Source organism: Mastacembelus armatus, chromosome 9 (assembly GCF_900324485.2).
Source record: "Mastacembelus armatus chromosome 9, fMasArm1.2, whole genome shotgun sequence".
NCBI classification, from domain to species: Eukaryota; Metazoa; Chordata; class Actinopteri; order Synbranchiformes; family Mastacembelidae; genus Mastacembelus; species Mastacembelus armatus.
Window position 1 is genome coordinate 23936105 of NC_046641.1, and position 20159 is coordinate 23956263.

General features: G+C 44.6%; 1 protein-coding gene across 2 annotated transcripts in view; it reads right to left on the bottom strand.

Annotated features, from left to right (window-relative positions):
• Positions 1–380: 380 nt before the first annotated feature.
• The window catches only part of LOC113138622 (spermatid perinuclear RNA-binding protein-like), a 51342-nt gene continuing 31563 nt past the window's right edge, over positions 381–20159 (bottom strand). Inside the window, exons 6-18 of one of the 2 annotated variants that reach the window (XM_026321190.1) lie at positions 18700–18809; positions 18139–18234; positions 17849–17960; positions 16614–16711; positions 14887–14980; positions 14597–14665; positions 10445–10653; positions 9096–9245; positions 7693–7827; positions 6847–6987; positions 6632–6755; positions 3794–3844; positions 381–1318 (exon numbers count right to left, since the gene is read on the bottom strand). In XM_026321190.1, the coding sequence (XP_026176975.1) occupies positions 1230–1318; positions 3794–3844; positions 6632–6755; positions 6847–6987; positions 7693–7827; positions 9096–9245; positions 10445–10653; positions 14597–14665; positions 14887–14980; positions 16614–16711; positions 17849–17960; positions 18139–18234; positions 18700–18809 (1478 nt within the window). In that variant the 3' untranslated portion in view covers positions 381–1229. Of the gene's footprint in view, positions 1319–1595; positions 3684–3793; positions 3845–6631; positions 6756–6846; positions 6988–7692; positions 7828–9095; positions 9246–10444; positions 10654–14596; positions 14666–14886; positions 14981–16613; positions 16712–17848; positions 17961–18138; positions 18235–18699; positions 18810–20159 lie in introns of those variants that run through there. The other variant, XM_026321191.2, reaches the window with a different exon arrangement.

Consider the following 20159-nt stretch of genomic DNA (forward strand, 5'->3'; position numbering starts at 1 on the left):
ACAGACAAAACACACACGACACGTTTCATACATGATGTGACCTCTAAAGACTTTACAGCTCATGTCTGCACCAGCACAGACTGACCCAGACATTTATTGGTTGTTGATGTTTTTGGTGTAAACATGAGAAGAAAATATATTTAAGGTCTGTTGCATCAGGACGATAAACAGAGCTGCTCTATGACGTGTCACAGAAACACACACTGATCTGACATTTTTAAATCTGTGAACTGTTTCTTTCTGTGCAGTTTAATGTCAGTGTTGATAGTATAGATTACAATACATTGATAAAGTCTTTAATCCATAAATATGATAATAGTTTTTATACTTCTTAATTAGCATAGATACCCAGGTTCTTTGAGGGACACACATCAAACCAGTGATTCCAACCTTTTAATCCTGAGACCATTAAACACAGAAATATTCTTCTGTTCACCAGCTCCTGACCCCTCGTAGGGCCCCCGCCCCCCATGTTGGGAACCACCAAATTTAAAGTGAAACTCAGCAGGTGAGGACAAACATTTTAAGGGCATTATTTTTTTGGTTAGAAAGTTCCTACTAAGTGTAATATATATATGCAGTAATGTTTAATATGGGAATATACAGCATTAACATACCAGTACAGTGATATAGAGACAATGTGTAAAACGTATGTAATGCTTAATATTTGGAGATATCATATCTGACAGAGCCTTAAATACAAAGCTACTTCAGTCACTACTTTATTTACATTCAGAGACACGTTAGAAATGTTTCTTCACCTGTTGGTGGGTTTATATATTCAAACATATGAACGTTATATATAATATATATTTAAAACTCACGTACATCCATATATACAGTGTAGTAAATACTGTGTCGGTGTTGATGTCTGAGTCCAGCAGCTTCACTGAAAAATGGTTTGAGACTTGAGTTGTTTTGGAAAACACTGAGACTCCCAAAGGCAGAAAAGTATTGCTTTGTGTTTTATTGACGTTTTCTGAGCTCGCAGGGTAGAACAAATCCCAGCTGCGGCCCTTCTCCTCTTTAAAACCCGCCTTGGACTCGGCACCGGTGTTGCCCGAGGTGCTTCCTGCTCCATATTGCTTTCAATATTGCTGCTGTGCCTCGTGCGGAGGGAAGAAACCTGGGGGAGCGGCGCCGCAGTAATTGACAGAGTTTAATAAGGGTGAGGGATTAAACAGGAGGGCGAGCCTGTTGCAGAGTCTGGGCTCGGTGCGTCGGCGAGGTCAGAAAAGGTCCTGAGGGCCCAGGTGGATGATGATCGGCGTGGCGATGGTCTGAGGCTGGTAGTAGGCGCTGTCGATGTACAGGCCGCCTGCACACAGGAGCAGAAACCATGATCAGTTCATGCACTAGTTTGAAGTGATAACGAACGTGGGAGGAGCTTCGCTGTATGATGAAATTCACCGTTGAATTCTGGGTACTGATGTTAAGTGCTCACAGGATAAGGTGACGTGTGTTTACATGAGACAAGATGCTGCGTTTAGACTGGATGTTGTTTTCAGTCATCCAGAGTTGGTTAGTTTGGGTTTGTCATTTATTCTTTTAGTGTCTTTACATTTTCTAACTCAAACCAACAAATCTTTGACATATGTGCTTGAAAAATAACTGGAAACTATTTATTAAAATAGTTGCATATTTTTTTTTTTTTTTGATGGACTGATGAAAGTGTTAAAGTCTAAACACAGAGATTGAATTATTAATTGGTTAATTCATTTATCTTGCTGTTTATTCAGGTCTCAAATATTTTATTGATTATATATAATTGATAAATACAGAATTGTATTGTTTACTCTGAAGGAGCAGTTTGTTTTCAGCATGAATCGTCCTCACCCGTCACCTCTCTGACACAGATCTCCAAAAACTGGACTTTATGAGAAATTCATCTTTGTTTCTGTTCCAGACCAGTTTGAGGGACCTGGGGGGTTCAGCTCCGTCTGCCTGCTCCTGGTTCAGAGGTCTCGCTTGGTGAGTGCAGTCTGACCGCTTTGACCGACAGAAAGTAGCGAGAGCTGCTTTTTCACAGCAGGTGGATAAAGAGTTAGTGCCCAGGTCAGAGGTCACTGTTCGTCACACGTTAATTAATATTCCAACATGTTAAACTGCAGATGTTGCCAGAATAGAAACGTTCAGTTAAAACTGAAAACATTAGAAACCACAAGTTGCTCAGCTGTTGACAAAAAAATATTGATTTATTTAAAAAGACACGAAAATGAAAAGTCTGGAAAAAAGTAACGAGACAAACGTCCGACAGCAGGAGCTGTAAACATTGAATATTCAGACAGAAGGAAAAGGTTTGTCAGTGCAAAACAAGAGTCTTTTTTCTCTTCACAGAAACTTAAACATCATAGAAAACAGAAATTAAACACGAGTGATTGTTAAAGGAATAATTCACCTTTTGACGAAGAAGCTCTTTGCTCAGTGACCCTGTGGATTGTGGTGCTTTTAGTTTTGCACTTTAGTTCTAACTGTCCAGTGGATGTTGATTTAGTTACTCACATGGAGCTTTAATAGGATTTTTATAATGTTCCTTAAAGTGACTGTCTGTTATTTTAGATTCTGGCTGTGGGAAACATGTTAGTGGACAGTCTCCAGCTGATGTTTATGTTCCTGCATCTGATATTTGGTCGTTAATGTTTCTAGTCTACAGTGTATATTTAGCTCCTAACAGGCTGTTTCGTTCTCGCTGTGGATATTTAGTTGTTCCAGTAAGTTTTATATTTCAGTTCCATACACTGGATGTTTGCTCCAGGAGCTGCTCTGTTTTTACTTCTGTTTGTTGACAGATTGGACTTCAGTGGTTCTGGTCTAGTTCCTCACAGCTGGTATTTAGATTCCTCTTTACATTTAACATTCCCAGTAGTACTTGGAGTCTAATCTAGCCCAGTAAAGATGATATGCTAGGTCTGGTTTTCTCTGGTCCCTCTTGGACATTTAGCTCCCTGCAGAGCCTGTGACCTCCTGACCTCTGCCACGGTGCCTCCGTCCTTATTGGCCAGCTCCTCTTTGTGTTCAGTGAACGTGGACATGTGGTGTCACTGCAAACGGACTGTGACACAGTGAGGCCAGGAGGGACAACAAGAGGATGAGGGCATCCTTGCACAGCATCAGAGTTTAAGTTATCACTAAATATCCAGTGTTGTGACTGTGGAAAACACAAACTACCACATGTCACCTGTCAGAGGTTAAACTCCCTACAAGTAATGTTTTACAGTGGAGACTCTTTCCTGCAGTGGTGGTTCTTAGTGTTTCATGGTGGTCTCTCATCAGCAGCTGTATAATTACTCTCAGTGGGCGTGTCCTACCTGCCGTGAAGGTTTTCCTACAGACCAGCATGATCTGCAGCAGGTCTTAGCTCCTTCCTGTCTAACAAGCTACATGCATGATGCTTAATGACCAAAGAGCCTATTTGTCAAACTGTGTTCACGCAGCTACTGTGCTAATAATAACACTGCCACACAACTTTCCAATGGCCAATTCAATCTCACTGGTTGCTGCTGCAGGGCAGAGGGACAGTGCTATGCAGCAGGTTCTGCTGCTGGAGGAGGTTCTGGTCGGAGGCTGCTGTTTGAGCTGGTGAACACCTAATAGGTCCTAATAGGGGTAGAGGTGGGTGACGGGGTATGTTGTGGGGACTCGGATGACTGGGACAACTACTGAGGGCACTCTGGAGGGAAAACCTGAGAAGAGCAAAGGAAAAAAAAAAAAAAAAAGCGACCTCAAATGTTGGGAGGTGCTGATGAACAGATTTATGGATGGATTATTGATCAGGCAGAGAGTGTGAGCTTACTGTAGGCAGGGAGGGCGCCCGCAGGGGTGTAACCATAAGGAGCACCAAAACCTGTGGAGACAGGGAGTGACAGGACAGATGATGAATATTCACTTCTACCATGGGACTGGGAGTTGAGGGCTGCACTGTAGGTGGTCTTTTAGACCCCCCTTTCTGCAGTGATGGCGGTTTCAGTTTGACGTAGTTGCTTCTGTCTCTCCTGTCAGACATCGGTCTGTGGTCAGTGTGTCCTCAGAACGTTGACGTGTAAAACGACTGACAGGAGAGACAGAAGAATCTACGTCAAACTGGAACCAGTACACTCACATCCCTCCCAGACCAGTTTAACACACCTTGAATCACATGACCCTAACGCCCTGTGTGTGGCCCCCTCATGGAGTCAAATACCTGGGACTCTTAAGAACCAGAAAACTGTCAGATTAGAGGTGGAACATCTGCAGGAACCTTTACCAGTTTGGATGTTTCTGTTGCAGCCTGGTGACAGCATGTATGGTACCACGGGGCCCAGTTTTTGCAGGAAGAAGAGCTGGGTCTGTTTATTAGAGCCCGACCCATGTGGGTTTTTGGGGCTGATGCCGATACTGATAGTATGAAGTAAAAAAAAAAAATCTAATGTTTATCATAACATCAGCTCAAACGTGTTTTTTCTCTCCTCAGATGTTTTTCGTTTTCCTCACTCACCAAGTGGATTTCCTTCGACCGCTCTCTGGCATTTGTGTGTGTGACCAACAGAGGTGGGAAGTAACGAAGTACAAATACTTCATTGCTGTACTTAAGTAGATTTTTCAGGTATCTGTACTTCACTTGAGCGTTTACTTTTCTGAGGACTTTTTACTTTTGTTAATAAAAGAATTTCCTTTTTTTGTGTCAAACTCTTTTAGTTTTGTGGAGTCGTCAAAAGATCTATCGTGTATCATTGAAGACAAAAAAACATTTTTACTTTTTTACTTAAGTACCTTTCAGACCCTGTACTTTCTTACTTTTACTGGAGTAAAGGAGTTGAGTCAGTACTTCTACTTTTACCAGAGTTAACTTTTTCCTCTGTACTTTTTACTTAAGTACAGGATGTGAGGACTTTTGCCTCCTCTGGGGACCAAACATGAGGGTGGTGGTTTTGACAGTTTGGGGGTGGGCTCAGACGTTTCTGTCAGTAAATGCTGTTGGTTGCTTTTGTGACTGACTGGATATTGATTGAATGATTGATTGACAACATCTCCAGAAGTCCAAAATGGCAGACAGGGATGAATGAGTGTAAGTTTAAAACGCTCTGTGCTTTGTCTATGTTATGGTCACGTTAATTATTTATCAAACAGTATTTCTTCTAAAAGTGTGTACGATAAATCGATTCTTTAAACTAATGATGGTCTTATCACCGCAGCAGAGCTAACTAATGTTAGCTCAGGGCTATTTAGCAGGAGAAGGAGATGGAGCACCTTAAGGTGCAAATGATTGGACTGAAATCATGAAATTATGCTAATTTAGTTATCAGTAACGATGAATATACGGCTCCTTAAACACCATTGGTGTAAGTTACATGTTTGAGCCTGGGAATAAACATGATTTCAGCAAAATCATTGTCACGGTTGGAGTCTAAAGCAAAGCAAACAAGATATAAGTCATATATATTGATAGATATATATATATATATATCAATCAGACATTGTCTGATGAGAAGCCTTATATCTGACTTATATATATATATTTATATATATATAAGTCAGATATAAGGCTTCTGATCTATTTTAGGGACCGTCACTCAATAATGGACGAATGAAGAAAAAGATAAAAATTGACCACAAAGAAAAAAGGAAACATGCATTCATGTAATAAAAAAAATTATATGAAAAGGTCGGTGGTCCACAGTCATTGAAATTATTAGTAAATAAAATATTAAATATATCACTTTTTTTTAATGAACTTTTATTTTTAATAATTGACATTTTCAGTATGACCTGGAAGCTACTGAGCAAAAATGTCAATTAAATATAAACATTTATAAAGTGATATATTTGAAATATTATTTATTGATAATTTTAATGATCTTTTCATATAATTTTTCTTATGAATAAATGAATATTTGCTTTTTCTATCTTTTTCCCCCCTGTCAATTATTGAGTGACGGTCCCTAAAATAGCTCTGAAGGGACTGGATCTGTCAAATATCAAACTGTCAAACTGTCTCCATCGTGCTGTCATGGGGTAATTACAGCGAACTGCTAAGGTGTGTCGAAGTCTGCTCCCCGTCAAGTTGCCTTTCAGTTTCATTAATGCACCTCTTCTGATTTAACATCACACTCGTTAAATTAACAACTACGCAGTTGTTTCATTTTCAGCATTAAATACATAATATACTTCGTCTGATACATGTCGACACCTGCCTCTCCAGTTCAGTTAATCAAATGTCACGTCATCAGCTAATGTCTACGTCCGAGGTGGTGATAACTTTATCGTTAGCTTATAGAATCGACACGTCGTACACACTTTTAGAAGAAATACTGTTTGATAAATAATTAACGTGACCATAACATAGACAAAGCACAGAGAGTATTAAACCTACACTCATTTGTCCTTGTCTGCCATCTTGGACTTCTGGAGAAGCTGTCAATCAATCAATGTCCAGTCAATCACAAAAGCAACCAACAGCATTTTCTGACAGAAACGAGCAGAGAGCAGTCCAAGGAAATTAACTGGGTGAGTGAGGAAAACTATCAAATGCAAAACACACTTGAGGACGGAAAAAACAGTCTGAGCATCATATTATGATAAAACACACACTCAGCTCTTCTTTCTGCGCTCGCAAACTAGTTTGATTGAGGTAACAGCATATTCTGTGACTCACCGGGGGGGATGTATCCATGAGTGGGTGGGGTGCTGATGTAGGGAGCTCTGGGGATGACGGGGAGACGTGGAGGTCTGGCTGCGAGGGTCGGGAGCGTCAGCACCGAGGCCACGGGTCGCTTTGGCTACACACACACACACACAGTTGACATCAGTGCTGCACACGATGCTGTTTAACGTCAGACTTCAGTCACTTTCTTCCTGGTGTTTACTCACAGGAGGGTTAGGCCGCTTCTTCTTGTTGGTCGTAGATTTGGAGCCTGAGAACAGGCTGTTCAAAGCAGCCAGTGCTGCGCTGGCTTTGGCTACTTTCTTATTGGGACCCGTCCCTCGGAAAACCTGCTTGTCCACCTCCACCTGTCACACACAAACACAGGACGCTGTCTTATTTAGGGCAGAAATGCATGGCATCCACAAAAAAAAAAAAAAAAAGAAAAAAAAAGAAAGAATTTAAGGCCTTATCACTTTAATCGTCTCACAACTACAGGATAATGTACAGGATAAATAAACTATTGGGTCTTTAAGATTCTTCAGTTCCACCATATCCCAGTGACAGATGTCAGTATGTCCAATGGCAGGCAGGGAAAGTTCACATTCACAGGCTAATGACACACTCGGCCCCTGCATGTTCCTAACAGAGCTGGACAAAGCTCATCTGTTCCTACTGATGACCTGGTTGTTGGTGTGATTCACTGTCAAAAAGGCTAAAAATATATAATAAATAATAAAAAGTATTTCCCATGTGACCTGAACGTGAAGCAGCTCCATGTGCACCGACATGTGACCTGACCTGTCAGGAGCCCAGGCTTCTGTGTGCAAAGTGATTTTCCTCAGGAACAGATTACATTATACATTATCATTATGATTATTAAAGAAGTAATCCTCTACGAGAAAACATACATGACAGTCCCTCATGCAGCTACAAGCAACCTGCAGGCTGATTTCACGGGACAAAGCTGGTTCCTTTCCGCACATTACGACCATCAAACATGTTCCTCCCCCATCGGTTCTTACTGAGACCCTCTGAAGGGGCGACGTCTATGAAAGTGTGTGCGTTCGTACCTCGATGATAAAGCGTTTGTCGTAGCTGCTGCCACTCTCAGATATCAGCTCGTATTTGAGGCCGCGGCGTTTCTCGTTCAGCTCCATCACTGGGTTTTTCCCCCCTGCCGTCAGGATGGGACCTGGAGCTCTGGACTGCAGACAGACAGAGACAATCAGCTGAAGGAACTGGACCTCCTACAGTTCAGGTGCAATATTCAGCCCAGGTGTGACAAATGCATTATGAACTCAACATGTGCTTTCTTGTATCAGTACTTGTTCTGTCTCTATCTGGTGGGGGGCCTTTTATTTCTGTGCTACAACTATTCTGTTGTAGTTGTGAGAAACAAGTGTAATTAGTAATAATACCCAGTTTATCTCTGCCAATAATGTCCAGAACTTTCTTCAGTCCTTTCACAAACACTCACTCCTGAATTAAGCCGTTTCTACGCCTCATGAAGTAGCTTTTGCACCAAGTGATTAGTCCATTAAACAGCACAAGGTCGACAATGTTTCCTCCACTCAAACTACAAACTCACTGAGCCAGAGGCAGCCAGGCAGGCCCCAAGTCACATGCTTCTTTTGACATTTTATATTTAAACAGTATAAAACCAACATATTTCCACAAAACAACTGATGAAGAATCATAAACAAAAAACACCTGACAGTTCTAAAAATAAAAATCCTAAAAGTAACGACAAAAAACAATGACAAAAGTATATAAGTGGCCTAAACCAGCTTTAATCACCATTATCCTTCTGTAAGAGCAGACGCATTATGGGCGTCCACCTCCTTAGAAACTTAAATACACTCCATGGCTCTTGTCAATAGGGGTTTGCAGTAAATATACACCATCTCTACCAAGGAGAAGTACTGTGGGTATCTCCCACTGGAAAACCTTAAGAGCATCAAATCCATCCTTCCAATATTCACTCAGTCTTGGTTATGACCATAAAATATAAGCGTGGTTGCCGATGTGCTGTCCACACTGCAGCCAGTGATCAGGCCATTTAACTATTGTGCGGTTCAAAAACATCTTGTTGTAATTTTCCATCTAAACTCTCTCCAGATATCAGAGCTGCTGACTACATGTGCCTGTTTCAGTCTCCCACTCATCTTTAACCTGTGAAGTACTATCTTAGTCCATAGAGAAAAACATGCTATATATTTTAGAGATTACTTTCTTAATGTGCTGCAGGAGCAAGAACAGCACATGCACGTCATGTCCACTTTCCCTGAACTGGACTGGACCAACACTCGAAGTGGCTCAGGGAGAATGAAGAAAATAAGGTAAAGACTTTCATTGAACGGCTTCCTGCTGTGACCCTGCTGAGGTCAGGGACTCTGATATTTCACAAAAGGCCACTGTCCGTCTTCAAACCTCATGTCTACTTGTTAATGCGCCCAGTGTTTGTGTTTCCCACCTCCTGTGTGTCTGTGGAGGAGGTGATGGAGGTGGAGCTGGAGCTGCTGGACATCCTGTCGTTCTTGCCTTCCCCGTCCGACTTCTCGTCCGCGCTCAACGAGTCCACGTCTCCGTCGCTGCCGAGCACGTAGCCCAGAGCCTGCAGCGCCTGAGGAGGAGCCCCACACATTCAGAACAGTGTGACCAGCTTTCAAGTTAACATGTGAACAGTCTGGTTTCTACAGTCAGCTCGATGCAAAGGTCACTGGACGTCCCACGGACGGGAGATGAATCACACTTGCACATCCTCCATCTATGACTGAGCGTCTTCGAGCGGCTGCTGCAGAGTGGACATCAACAGCACCACAGACACCGGCTGTACTGTTAGTGTGACTGTGGAGCTGAATGAGTAAACGTGTGAAAAAGTGTGAGCAGTCAAACGGAACAAGTTCAACAAAAGCTTTGTCACAAAAAGAACATTCTGTGTTCTCACATCGACGGGGAGAGTTTCAGTCACACAAACAAGCAGCTAATGGTTTTGGTAGAAATGGGAAATGCAGTAAATCTCCCAGAAACTGAAACCACCTCCTCAGATTGGAGAATAAAACCCAGCCCTGTGACACTGACCCTGCTGGACCTGTTCTCTCTACTATAAAACAGCACCACAATACAGTAGTGTTCTCTGCAGCCATCTGGCAGCTCTGTGGAGCCACGTGTGGCAGCAGCGGTCGGCCTGCACGACAGGAGGAAAACCTGCGATGTGTGATAACACGATGACAATATGACTTGAGATAAACATTTAAGCGTGTATTTTAGAGACACATTTGTCTTTCTGCTTTGATAAGCACAGTTACTGTCCACGATACTCAGGGTTGTAGTATCGCCGACACACTGGAGCTGCTTGTTCTGGTGATCGAGGCTCTGAAGTTAAACATGTGGGCGCGTGACCCCGCACTCAGAAACCCACAGCATCGTTCATGCTCATGATGATCCCCAACACCATAAACCAGTACAAACTGGTCAACGGGCCTCTCAGCCTGTCTGGCGTCGGCCACCGGTGTGTTTGCTGCAGCGCTAACTACTCAGGCAGGTCATGTGATCGGGTCAGCTGCTCCTGCAGTCTCTTAAACAAAACTGTCTTTAGTGATGTGTTTATTGTGATGTTTATATTGCGATGATGAATAAAACAGGAGGATTAAAAGGGCTGGACACTTAAGAGCTGCATTACAGTGTGTTACAGCCTCTTTATCAAATGCTTATATTTAACGCAAACTAAGGGACTAACTAAGACAATCCATGTGGATAAACTACAACTCCCAGACTACAATGATTCAGAGCTTCAGGTCACATTGTAAATTTGGTAAATACCTTCAGGGCCACTTGGAGCTTGGCAGTTCTCTTGGAGTTCCCGGTGGCCTGGTAGGTGCATCCCTGGATCTCCACAGACATGGTGAAGACCGGAGCGTGCACCGGGCCAGACTGGGACAGCAGGCGGTACTGGAGGCCTGGGTGGATCTGGTTCAGGCGCATCAGAGCGTTCATGGGGTGGTTTGGATCCGTCATCCTCCAGTCCAGGACTAATGGAGGACAGAGGCACGTTAGCTGGGCATTTTTCAAACACAATATCAGATCAGGTTCTGTGCAGGGAAGAGCCCAAACGTCTCAAATGGTTCGTACTAGAGTGGGCTAAATCACACAGAGTTAATTAGTTAATTAGTTAACAAAGCTCATTTTTTCATAATTACTTGTTAATTTATGACGAGAAAAGGTTGAATTGATAATTTATCAGAAGACACAGGGTCAAGGCACAAAGTGAGATGTAGTTTTTTTGTTTCTTAGTCATTTTCTCGTGACAAATTATCTCATTATCTGTTTATTTTGTTTTTTTTAAACTAACTCAACCCACTATCACAAAAAACAAGATTCATCTTGATGTAACAAAATAATTAACTCATCATCTTGGGAAAACAAGTTATTTTCTTGTGATAAATGAACAAACTCGTCATCTCAACATTAATATCTATTTACGTTACGGAGCTAAAACCTGCTGGTTTCAATGCAGCTGCAGGTCTTTTTGTCAGCGTGTTCAAACCTGCTGCCTGAGCTCCTGCACACGCACACACGCACGCACACACACACACACACACACACACTGACTGGATGGTCAATCTGAAGTAATAAAACAGGAGTGATGCGTAATAAGACAGAGCGCTTCGCTTCTCTCATGAACCCAGATGGCAGAGTCTCAGGAGCCGTTTGATTGGCTGCTTTTACGCCGATGACACGCTCGGAGTCACAGCCACTTCACACCTACTCACCCACACCAGAGGAGGGGAGCTCTCTGCTTCCCCAGAGCTCCCAGCACTAATATCTCACAGATGAATTGAAAATGAAACCGTGACACTTGGTGACATCTATTATAACAAAACTGCTGACGGTCTCCATAATAAATCAGTTCTTTCCCTGCTTTAGGTCCAACTACGCCAGCTGTGCTTTGAAGCCGCTTGCCTTTGTGCAGTCTGCAAATCCTTTGGAATAACAAACAAACTGAACTCAAACGAGACCCGAGTGCTGCCAGCGGCTCGGCTGAGCAGGACGCAGAAATCTCAATTTTACTGTTTTCTTTACTCCAACTTGATTTTGACTTTCACAGACACTTTTCCTGAGGGAACCGATGCTCCACCAGGCTTCGCAATTCAAGTAAGATCTGACTGATGAGTATCCCTAAAAACCACTGATCCTATTCTCCTTCATGTGTTAAAAAGTCTTAAATTTCAAATGCAGTGTCGAGTATTTTTCCTGAATGTAATAAGTGTTATCTTTATGAACGACTGAAATGCTGCTTTCCTCGCTCGAGTCGAGTCGCTTGTTCTGCGCGTAGAGTTTGAATCGGCTTCTGGAAGCGTCCAACAGGAAGAGGAGGCCAACCAGCCTTCAGCTGGACAAACACAGACTGTCTCTGGCTCTGGATGTTCTCAACATCAGATGATCAGACTAGCTATGATTATCTTTGATATTATGACTGAAAATCCTCATGAAAATATCTTTGTCATGACTAAATGTGATGAAATGCTTGAGTTCTTTTCCGCAGGTTTGTTCAGTTGGTCACGGCACTTAGTCTGGAAAACTGGCGCAAACACTAAAGCAGTGGTGGGAAGGCTGAGACGATCTGTTTTCCATGTGTCCAGCCTCAGCAGCCATCACAGGAGACTGCTTAGTGCTGGTGAAGTGCACAGCAGCTCATGCACAGACCTGCCCTGCAGTTGTCGAGTAATGACTGTGAGGCCCTGACAGCCACTTAAGACTGAAGTGTGGCTCACCATGAATATGGATGGAGACACTGGAAGGGAAGGTCCTGATGGACAGGTGCTGGGAGATTTGAATGCCCCGGGTGTGTTTGTGTGCACGGACAACACAACACAGGTGTGCATATGGTGTGTGTGTGTGTGTGTGTGTGTGTGTGTGCGGTGGGAGGCATAGATAACTGTGTGGCAGCAGCCTGCAGTATTAATCCCCCTCTATCTCTGCCTCGCGTCACCTCCTTTGAACTGGAAGCAGATGAGAGTTGCCAGAGACGAGTGTCCCAGTGAGGACGGATTTAATTACTGTGCCACCGACAGACAGGACCGAGGTTGGAGGGAGGGAGGGAGGAGACGATGGAGGGAGATGCTGTAGGAAGGAGAGGATGGAGGCTGCAGCCATCAGTGGCAGAACTGTATACAGTAATTAAGATGCCATTTCTTTAACCTCACATCATCTTCCTGTTCCTATTGTAATTCAAACAGTTTCTTTTTTACACGTCTTACCCTCTTTGTGCTGCTCCAACAGTAATTTGCCCCCTCAGGCTTCAGTAACATCCAAAGTTAAGTCTTTGGATACGGACGAGAGTCAGAAGTTCATCTGTTCCGTATAACCTCTCTCCTCTTCTGAAATCTGATAACGTCACGCAATTTTCTGCTTGAGGGAAACATCAGACTTTAAAGCCTGCTCTCTGAAGAGTTTTAACTTCTTCTTTCTGAACCTGGGTAATATGATGCCAGATAAAGCGACACAACTCGCTGCACCAAACTTGTCAGGATATCGGACACGACCGTTGAATTTCAAACACTGACCTACAATAGATCACATTCAGCCTGGGTCAGGGCATTTTCTGCACTTTGATATGGAGACTGAAGTGAATACTGTCTGACAGCAGCTGGCCATTCTTGAACCTGACAGCCCGTTCTGATCCTCCTTATAACCAGAGCGTCACCGTTTCTAAGGAAAGCTCTGCTGCTCATTTCTTTCAGCTCCACTGACTCACTTTTCCACCTTTTACACAAAGCCCATCAGAAAGCACAAAGCCTGCAGTCAACTGCAGTTTACAGCCACACACACACACACACACACACACACACAGTGAGCCTTTTGTCTGTGTCATTAGCTGCAACTGAGCGACAGATTCCTCAATCATTATCCACTTATCAGCCGTTAAGAGACAAACGCTCTGTTTTCTCCTGGGAAGTCAGCCTCCCTGTGATGAGAGCCAATATTTTGTGCTCATACGTAACAACCAACTCATTATGCTAAATTCATAGTTTTTAAAACTCCTCGTGGCACAACAGCATCTTAAAACATTTAGAGCTTGAAGAGAACAAACCGAGATACAGACGCAAATAAACCAAGTTACTGTTCCTTCCTACACTTTCATCGATTTGTTGAAATATTTTTTATGTCCACTGCTCATATGAGGATTAAATCTGAAAGTTTTATTACTACATAAACTGCTAAAAACACCTAGGATTGTTTTAATCAGTGCGAGGAGTCAACCGTACTTCCATAATTACTGTGAGTTTACGGGAATAAAATATTCATATCTCGATTTTCTGTGCACTTCCCGAGCTTTAGTTTTGCAGCAGGCTTCTCCTCAGAGCTCTGACTGAACTGCTGATCATCCCAAACTGCTGGTAGCTCAGAGGAACTGCTGCTGCTTCCAGCTGACAGAACAGAGCATGCAGCTTTTTATTGCTGCTTTCTCACAGAGCATTATCCAGTGTTGATGCAGTTCATTGTTTTCAGAGTTAACGCAGGAAGGGCAGTGTACGGTGTATGGGCTTATTAAAAACAACACGTCCTCAGCACAGTAGAGCAGTAATCAGCTTTTGGTTTTGTTTACGACCTATTTTGTTACCCTGTGAATGTGCAGTAGCAGCCTGAGTGCAGGGACTAGTTCAGATCACATCAGGGAGTCTTTTTTTTTTTTTTTCTAGTTCACTCTCAGCTCCACCTTCTCTCCCATTTGCTGTAGTATTTGCAGCACCGCAGTCATGTTATTGGTTTGGAGCACTCAAAGCTAATTCAGTATGTTTACAAAAACAAACGGCTCCGGCTTCTCCTTGAACAGAGGAACCGATTGACCACTGTGACGTGAAAACTCCTGACATGACAAGGTCACATCAGTATTTAACACAAGGGAATCGACCTCACAGCCCTAAGCTCTGTATTAAATGTACTGCTGCATCAGGAAGGAAGGGAAGTCACCTTTCATCCTTTTGATGAAGTCTCTGTCATCTGACCCGACATCCTCCCGAAGCCTCTTCTGACAGCCGCCTGCAGAGCGGAAACACACAGCGTGATGAAGCCAAAACATCACGTCTAAACTATCGACGCAACGATCTTTTCCCAGAACACACAAGCAAAAATAGGAAAGCAAACACAGACACACGTGGACACACACAGATGGGACCGAATCGATGCACGTACACACAGAATGTAAAGCAAGCAGGCAGACAAACTGTGCCAGATTCACATGAAAAGGAACATAAACACACCTTCTAACAGCCTCGGCGAGGGCTTGCTGGCAGGCAGAGGATCCATATTCAGAACCTTGTAAAGCTGTCCAAAAGCTAGGAGGCGTAACGCGTGCTGAAAAACACACACACCCGACAGAATAAGGGCACATCATCAAGGCGGTAAAGAAATAAACAGGCAGCAACGATACAGTTTATTCTCCGATCAATAGGCTTTAATTATTGGGGGAAACTTGTGCAAGCAGCCCAACGTTCGTGCAAACCAATTAACTATGTTGGGAGAACTTCCATGCATTATAGAGGAGAGGGATAAAGCCTCAGTGGGCACATTTGAATGAGGAAAGACAGGAAAAGAAAAAAATATTCCCAGACTTCCATTTCAGGCACTTTCCATCCAACCCCAGAGAACCAAACAAAGGCAGAGTCAGAAGGAGAGCGAGGGAGGGAGGGAGGGAGGAAGAGATGAATCTGAGGACGTCTTCAGATTCCTCAGTGCTGAACCCACATTACTGCCTGGGGGCAGACTTTGTAGCAGCAGAGTGGTAGTAGTAGTGCTGGTGTGGGCGTAAACGGGGGAAGAGTGTTCCCACACTCATTAGGTGGCTAATTAGGCTGCCAGCTCGTCAAGACTCCGCAGCACCGAGGGGCCGCTTATCTGAGGTTAGAGTCCGGGCGTCTGCGGCCACTCAGCTATTTATAGTGTTGACGGGAGCTCGGGGCTTCACCGTGACGCCAAGGCCTGGCTTTAAATAACCCTCCTTCAATCAGCGAAGCAGGAGGGAGCGTTACTCGTGTGATTTCCTGGAAGAAATGCTGACTTTGGTGCAGTGGGCGGGTGGAAGTGCACTCCAGTGGGATGTTTCAAGGCCTGACGAGTCGCACGGCTCCAGACGCTAATGATTACACTTTGCTCAGGGCGTTACTGCAGTGAAACAACAGGAAGGGACGAGGCGGAGATGGAAGGACAATGTCTGAAACACCGTGCTTCATATGTGCTACGTAATAATTGCACATCAGGAAAAAAAATTACATTTAAAATGTGCTTTTCCAACACTAATTCTCCTTCAGGGAGGAATTCTGCTTCTAGACTGCACTTGGTTTAGACGATAATGATCGCTGAAAGCACTTAAAAATTCCCAGCTTGGCTTTAGATCTCTTTAAATGGGATTCAACAGAGGATCTGTGTTTTCTTTCAGCTGTTTAGTAAAAGCTAAGCAGCTTCGGTTTTGGTGGTTTCTGGGATCGTGATGGTTCCAGGAGGACGTCATCGCCTTTGGGACCAGTTAGAACCGGGGCAACCTGTTGATGGTTTCAAGGTTCAGAGGCATGGAGCTGACAGGAGGACGTGGATGTGGACGGGCTCCCGTCATAGTTAAACCTTTAAGTGCACCCGTGGGAGACGAGCGCGATGCTTGCTACGCATCGTTCTTTTCATTTCCTTTTTACAGTCAGGTTGCAGCTGAGTTTGATCCACAGCTTTCACACCAGCCTGAAGTTAGCAGAATAAAGTCTCACTCATTTAAGCTCGTCTTCATCGTGGGGTGAACTTTACTGGAGGATATTTGACACATGGCTAGTTTAAAGTTTGGGGGCGGGGGCGGTCAGCTTCACGTTACAACACATACGTTCGCTCATTTTGATCCTGAGCCTGAAGTGACACATAAAACCTGATCACCGAAGACAGGACCGCCCACATTTCCACCCAGGAGGACGATGCAGCTTAATGTTTCACTGCAGCACCGACTCACCTGCGCGCTGTGCGTGATGGCGTTGGCCTGCTGGGCGCTGAGGTCGGACAGGGCGTCTGTAGGATCCCTCTCGCAGGGGTCGTGAAGTCCCGGACCCCCTGTAAAGGAAAAAACAAAACAGGCCAAGAACACCCAGTGTGAATCCAGTGAGAGAAAAACAGGAGGATTCAACAAAAACATTTCAGTGATTTTAAGAAACCCAATCACATCACACAAAGGCTTTACTCTGATCAAACATGGGAGCTGACGTTTCCATGAGGTTAAAAAAAAAAAAAAAAAAAAAAAAATCAATCATTTCTTCTATTGATTAGAGCTGAACAGCAAACACTTTTCAAAAGGACTGCGGCTGGATAAATGTTTGTATAACAGAAATAATATACTGTTTTCAAACACTGTCCCAACTTTCTCTGAATGAAACTAAAACTAAACTGTTTTCCGAAGAGCTGGAAGGAAAAGTGCACAAACAATCAAACTCATCAGGTTTCAAATGATTAGCCTGACATTTCCCTTATATCTTTAGGATCACCAGTGGGAGCTGGGTGTTACACTCTGATAAGGTCAAAACTACATCATCAGCCGCAGTCCGTGTAATCTTCCAGTACTCCGCAATCAGGAGCGAATCCACATCAGTCCTCCTGAATCTTGTTTCCTTTCCAGCACCCGCCCACAGCCTTCCCCCAGGAGGCTGGGCGGTGACACCCTGGATCAATGGAGTGCACCCTCCATCTTGATGAACACCGCCCATTACTGTCAGTCCATAAACACGGCCCTGACCTCCATCCAGAGCTGAAAACATGCCAACCGCAACAGTCGATACCCAGCGCTCCTTCCCACTGCAGAAGCTTTTGATGAACTGACTCACCCCCTGCTGAGAGCGTTTGCTGAGTTGCCTGTAGTTTAACAGAATTCTTGAGGTCAGCCAATCATCTGCAAAAACGCGACTACTCAGGTGTTTTACTGTCTTCTAGTCACAAACAGACTTAGTCTTAGACACTGAATGTGTTTTCTTTTCTTCCTCCTGTCTTCTCTCACCACACATCCTCATTTTCATTTAGAGATTTCTGCCCATGGTCCCCTCTGTGTCTATGTATAGGTTCCATACTGCCACCTCTAAATGTCACCGGGCCAATCACTGTCTTAATGAGCAGTGACACTGTTGATGTTAATGTTAAACCAGCCCTGGAAAATCTGGCGCCTGGAGGATGGAAGAGATCAGTGAGGGGCGGATCACTGACCTGGCAGGAGAATCCCTGAGGCGAGGCACTCCAGGACGCGGCGCAGGGCCTCACCTGGACCCAGCAGCCGGTCACAGGTGGCTATGGCCTTTTCACAGATCAGCTCCAGAGGCTGCAGAGGGCGGACAGAGAGGGTAGAGTCAACACAGGAGAAACTAAATAAGGTACTGTCACGGTTCTGGTCCTGTGATCACACTGTGTGGAACCATTTGTATAGTCTACAGCTGGATCAACTCATCTCCTGCTGAAGGTGAGATCTCGACTTATCCTACCCTGCGGTCGTCACATACCCATCCTTTCAGAGGCTGCCACGCTGGCAGTCTGTTGCACATGTCTCTGAGGATCCTCAAGACGATGACGCAGGACTTGAGATCTGTGACTCTGGCCTGAGGGGACAGACAGACAAAACTCACTGACTGCATGAGGAGCATTTCAACAAGACAGAGTCTGGCTGAGCAAACTCCAGAAATATGTGCCCATGAGACATTCCAGGCTCTGAATTATGGGACTTTACAACCCCTGAAATTTCAATATGCTGCTAATATCACCATGAGGATGACTAGACACAGAAACTTTAAATTAAGTCTGAGAAACATGATTTGCAATCTACACCTGCCCTGTTTTCTGCTGCAAGTCACTTAGCTCAGACCACAATCTTTCCCTCAGTGTAACATCAAACAACGCTGTCATTACATGTAGTTGTTATTATTGTTCAGCCAAACAACTAAAAATTAAAAAATGTTCATTTTGAGACACTTGTGTCAAAGGTTAAGATCATCAGATTTGGCAGAACACTCTGAGACAGCGATGAATATTCAGGGAGAGTGTGTGATCAGACCAGCTGTGCTCACCTGGAACCACTTGGCGTGGCGGAGTGAAGCCAGTGCAGCCCGACACGTCTGCCTGTCCAGGATGTCCTCCTCCTCCGGCCTCTCCTTGTTTACGTCCCGGTGACCCTCCTCTGGGGACAGGGACAGGATGAGACAGGACACACTGAGCGTGACCGCGCTGAGCTCACACACTCACACACAGACACACAGGCAGCAGGGGTTGGACAGCTAAGTATTAGGCAAACCCACTGATCTGACTGAATGAGCTGGGGGGAAATTTGACAGAGTCCGTGATTTTCTGGGAGAGGGGGCTTTCTCATGCACAAGGCAGGATTTCTCATAACACTGACAGGAGGAACCGGAGTAGACATGAGCGCATGCGTCTTGCTGCCCGGCCGGAGTCTCACTCTAGATGCAGATCAGTGGCTGAAGGCGATGGAACACGCCAGATTAGTGTGTTATCAACTATGGCGCAGGACGAAAATGAGAGCATGGCAACGAGTCAGGACCAAAAGTCAGATTAAAGATTAAAATAACACTTTAGGACAAGGACACGTTTCAAGTTTCAGAAATACTGGCTCAGGAATCCCTGAGATCGGCAGGGAGCGGTGCAGACACATTGGCTATTCTATTTGAAGAGGAAACAAGTCATCTGCTTTAAATGCAGCTTGCTCTGCAGTTTCTGGGGCGCCATGCTAGTATTTTCACTCTTGCGGGGTCAGTCAGATGTTTATGTTTGACCGAAACAGTCTCTCCACACCGGGTTCCTGTGGGGAGCACAGTCACTGCCATGACTGGAGGCCGAGCCATGGGAGAACGACAGCAGAAGAGGAGTGACAGCAGATGACAACAACATAAACATCTGAGAGTGAGAACGCCACCCTGGAAAGAAAGTGAAGGCTGTTTGTTGGAAGGAGCAGCTAAGGGGTGCCCACTGTGGGGCAGTCAAGCAGACGAACAAGAGGGGGCAACAGACTGCAGACCACACTGCAGAGCTCCGTGCTGAGGGCTCACACTTTGTCAAAGAAACCTGAAGCGTTAAAATGATTTTTCAGGTTGCCAAGTTGCAAATATCGGTGGACGTTACGGTTCAAAGATCTCTCCCAATCAGCACAGCTCTTTTCCAACAGGCTGACAGTAATGCCGACACTAAAACAAGCCCCTGCTCAGAGAAAGGAGGTAACAGAGTAGCGTCCAATTCCAAACATGTGCGGGATTGAAATTCCAAAGCTTTTGGTGTGAGCGGGGCTGTGAGCGCAGGAGCGGCGTGTGTGGTGCAGCAGTCTGTTGCTGTAGACACCGTAGTGAAAGCTGAACAGGATGAAGAGGTGGAAGACAAACGAAGGACCTGATGAGAGAGACAGGGTTCATCCCGTGTCACTCCTCCTCCAAGACCGAAGACTGAGGACCTTCATGTTCTGCCCCTGGGACTTCTGGGTAATTTATACACCGACACTGTCATGATTTGTCAAAGTAAATTG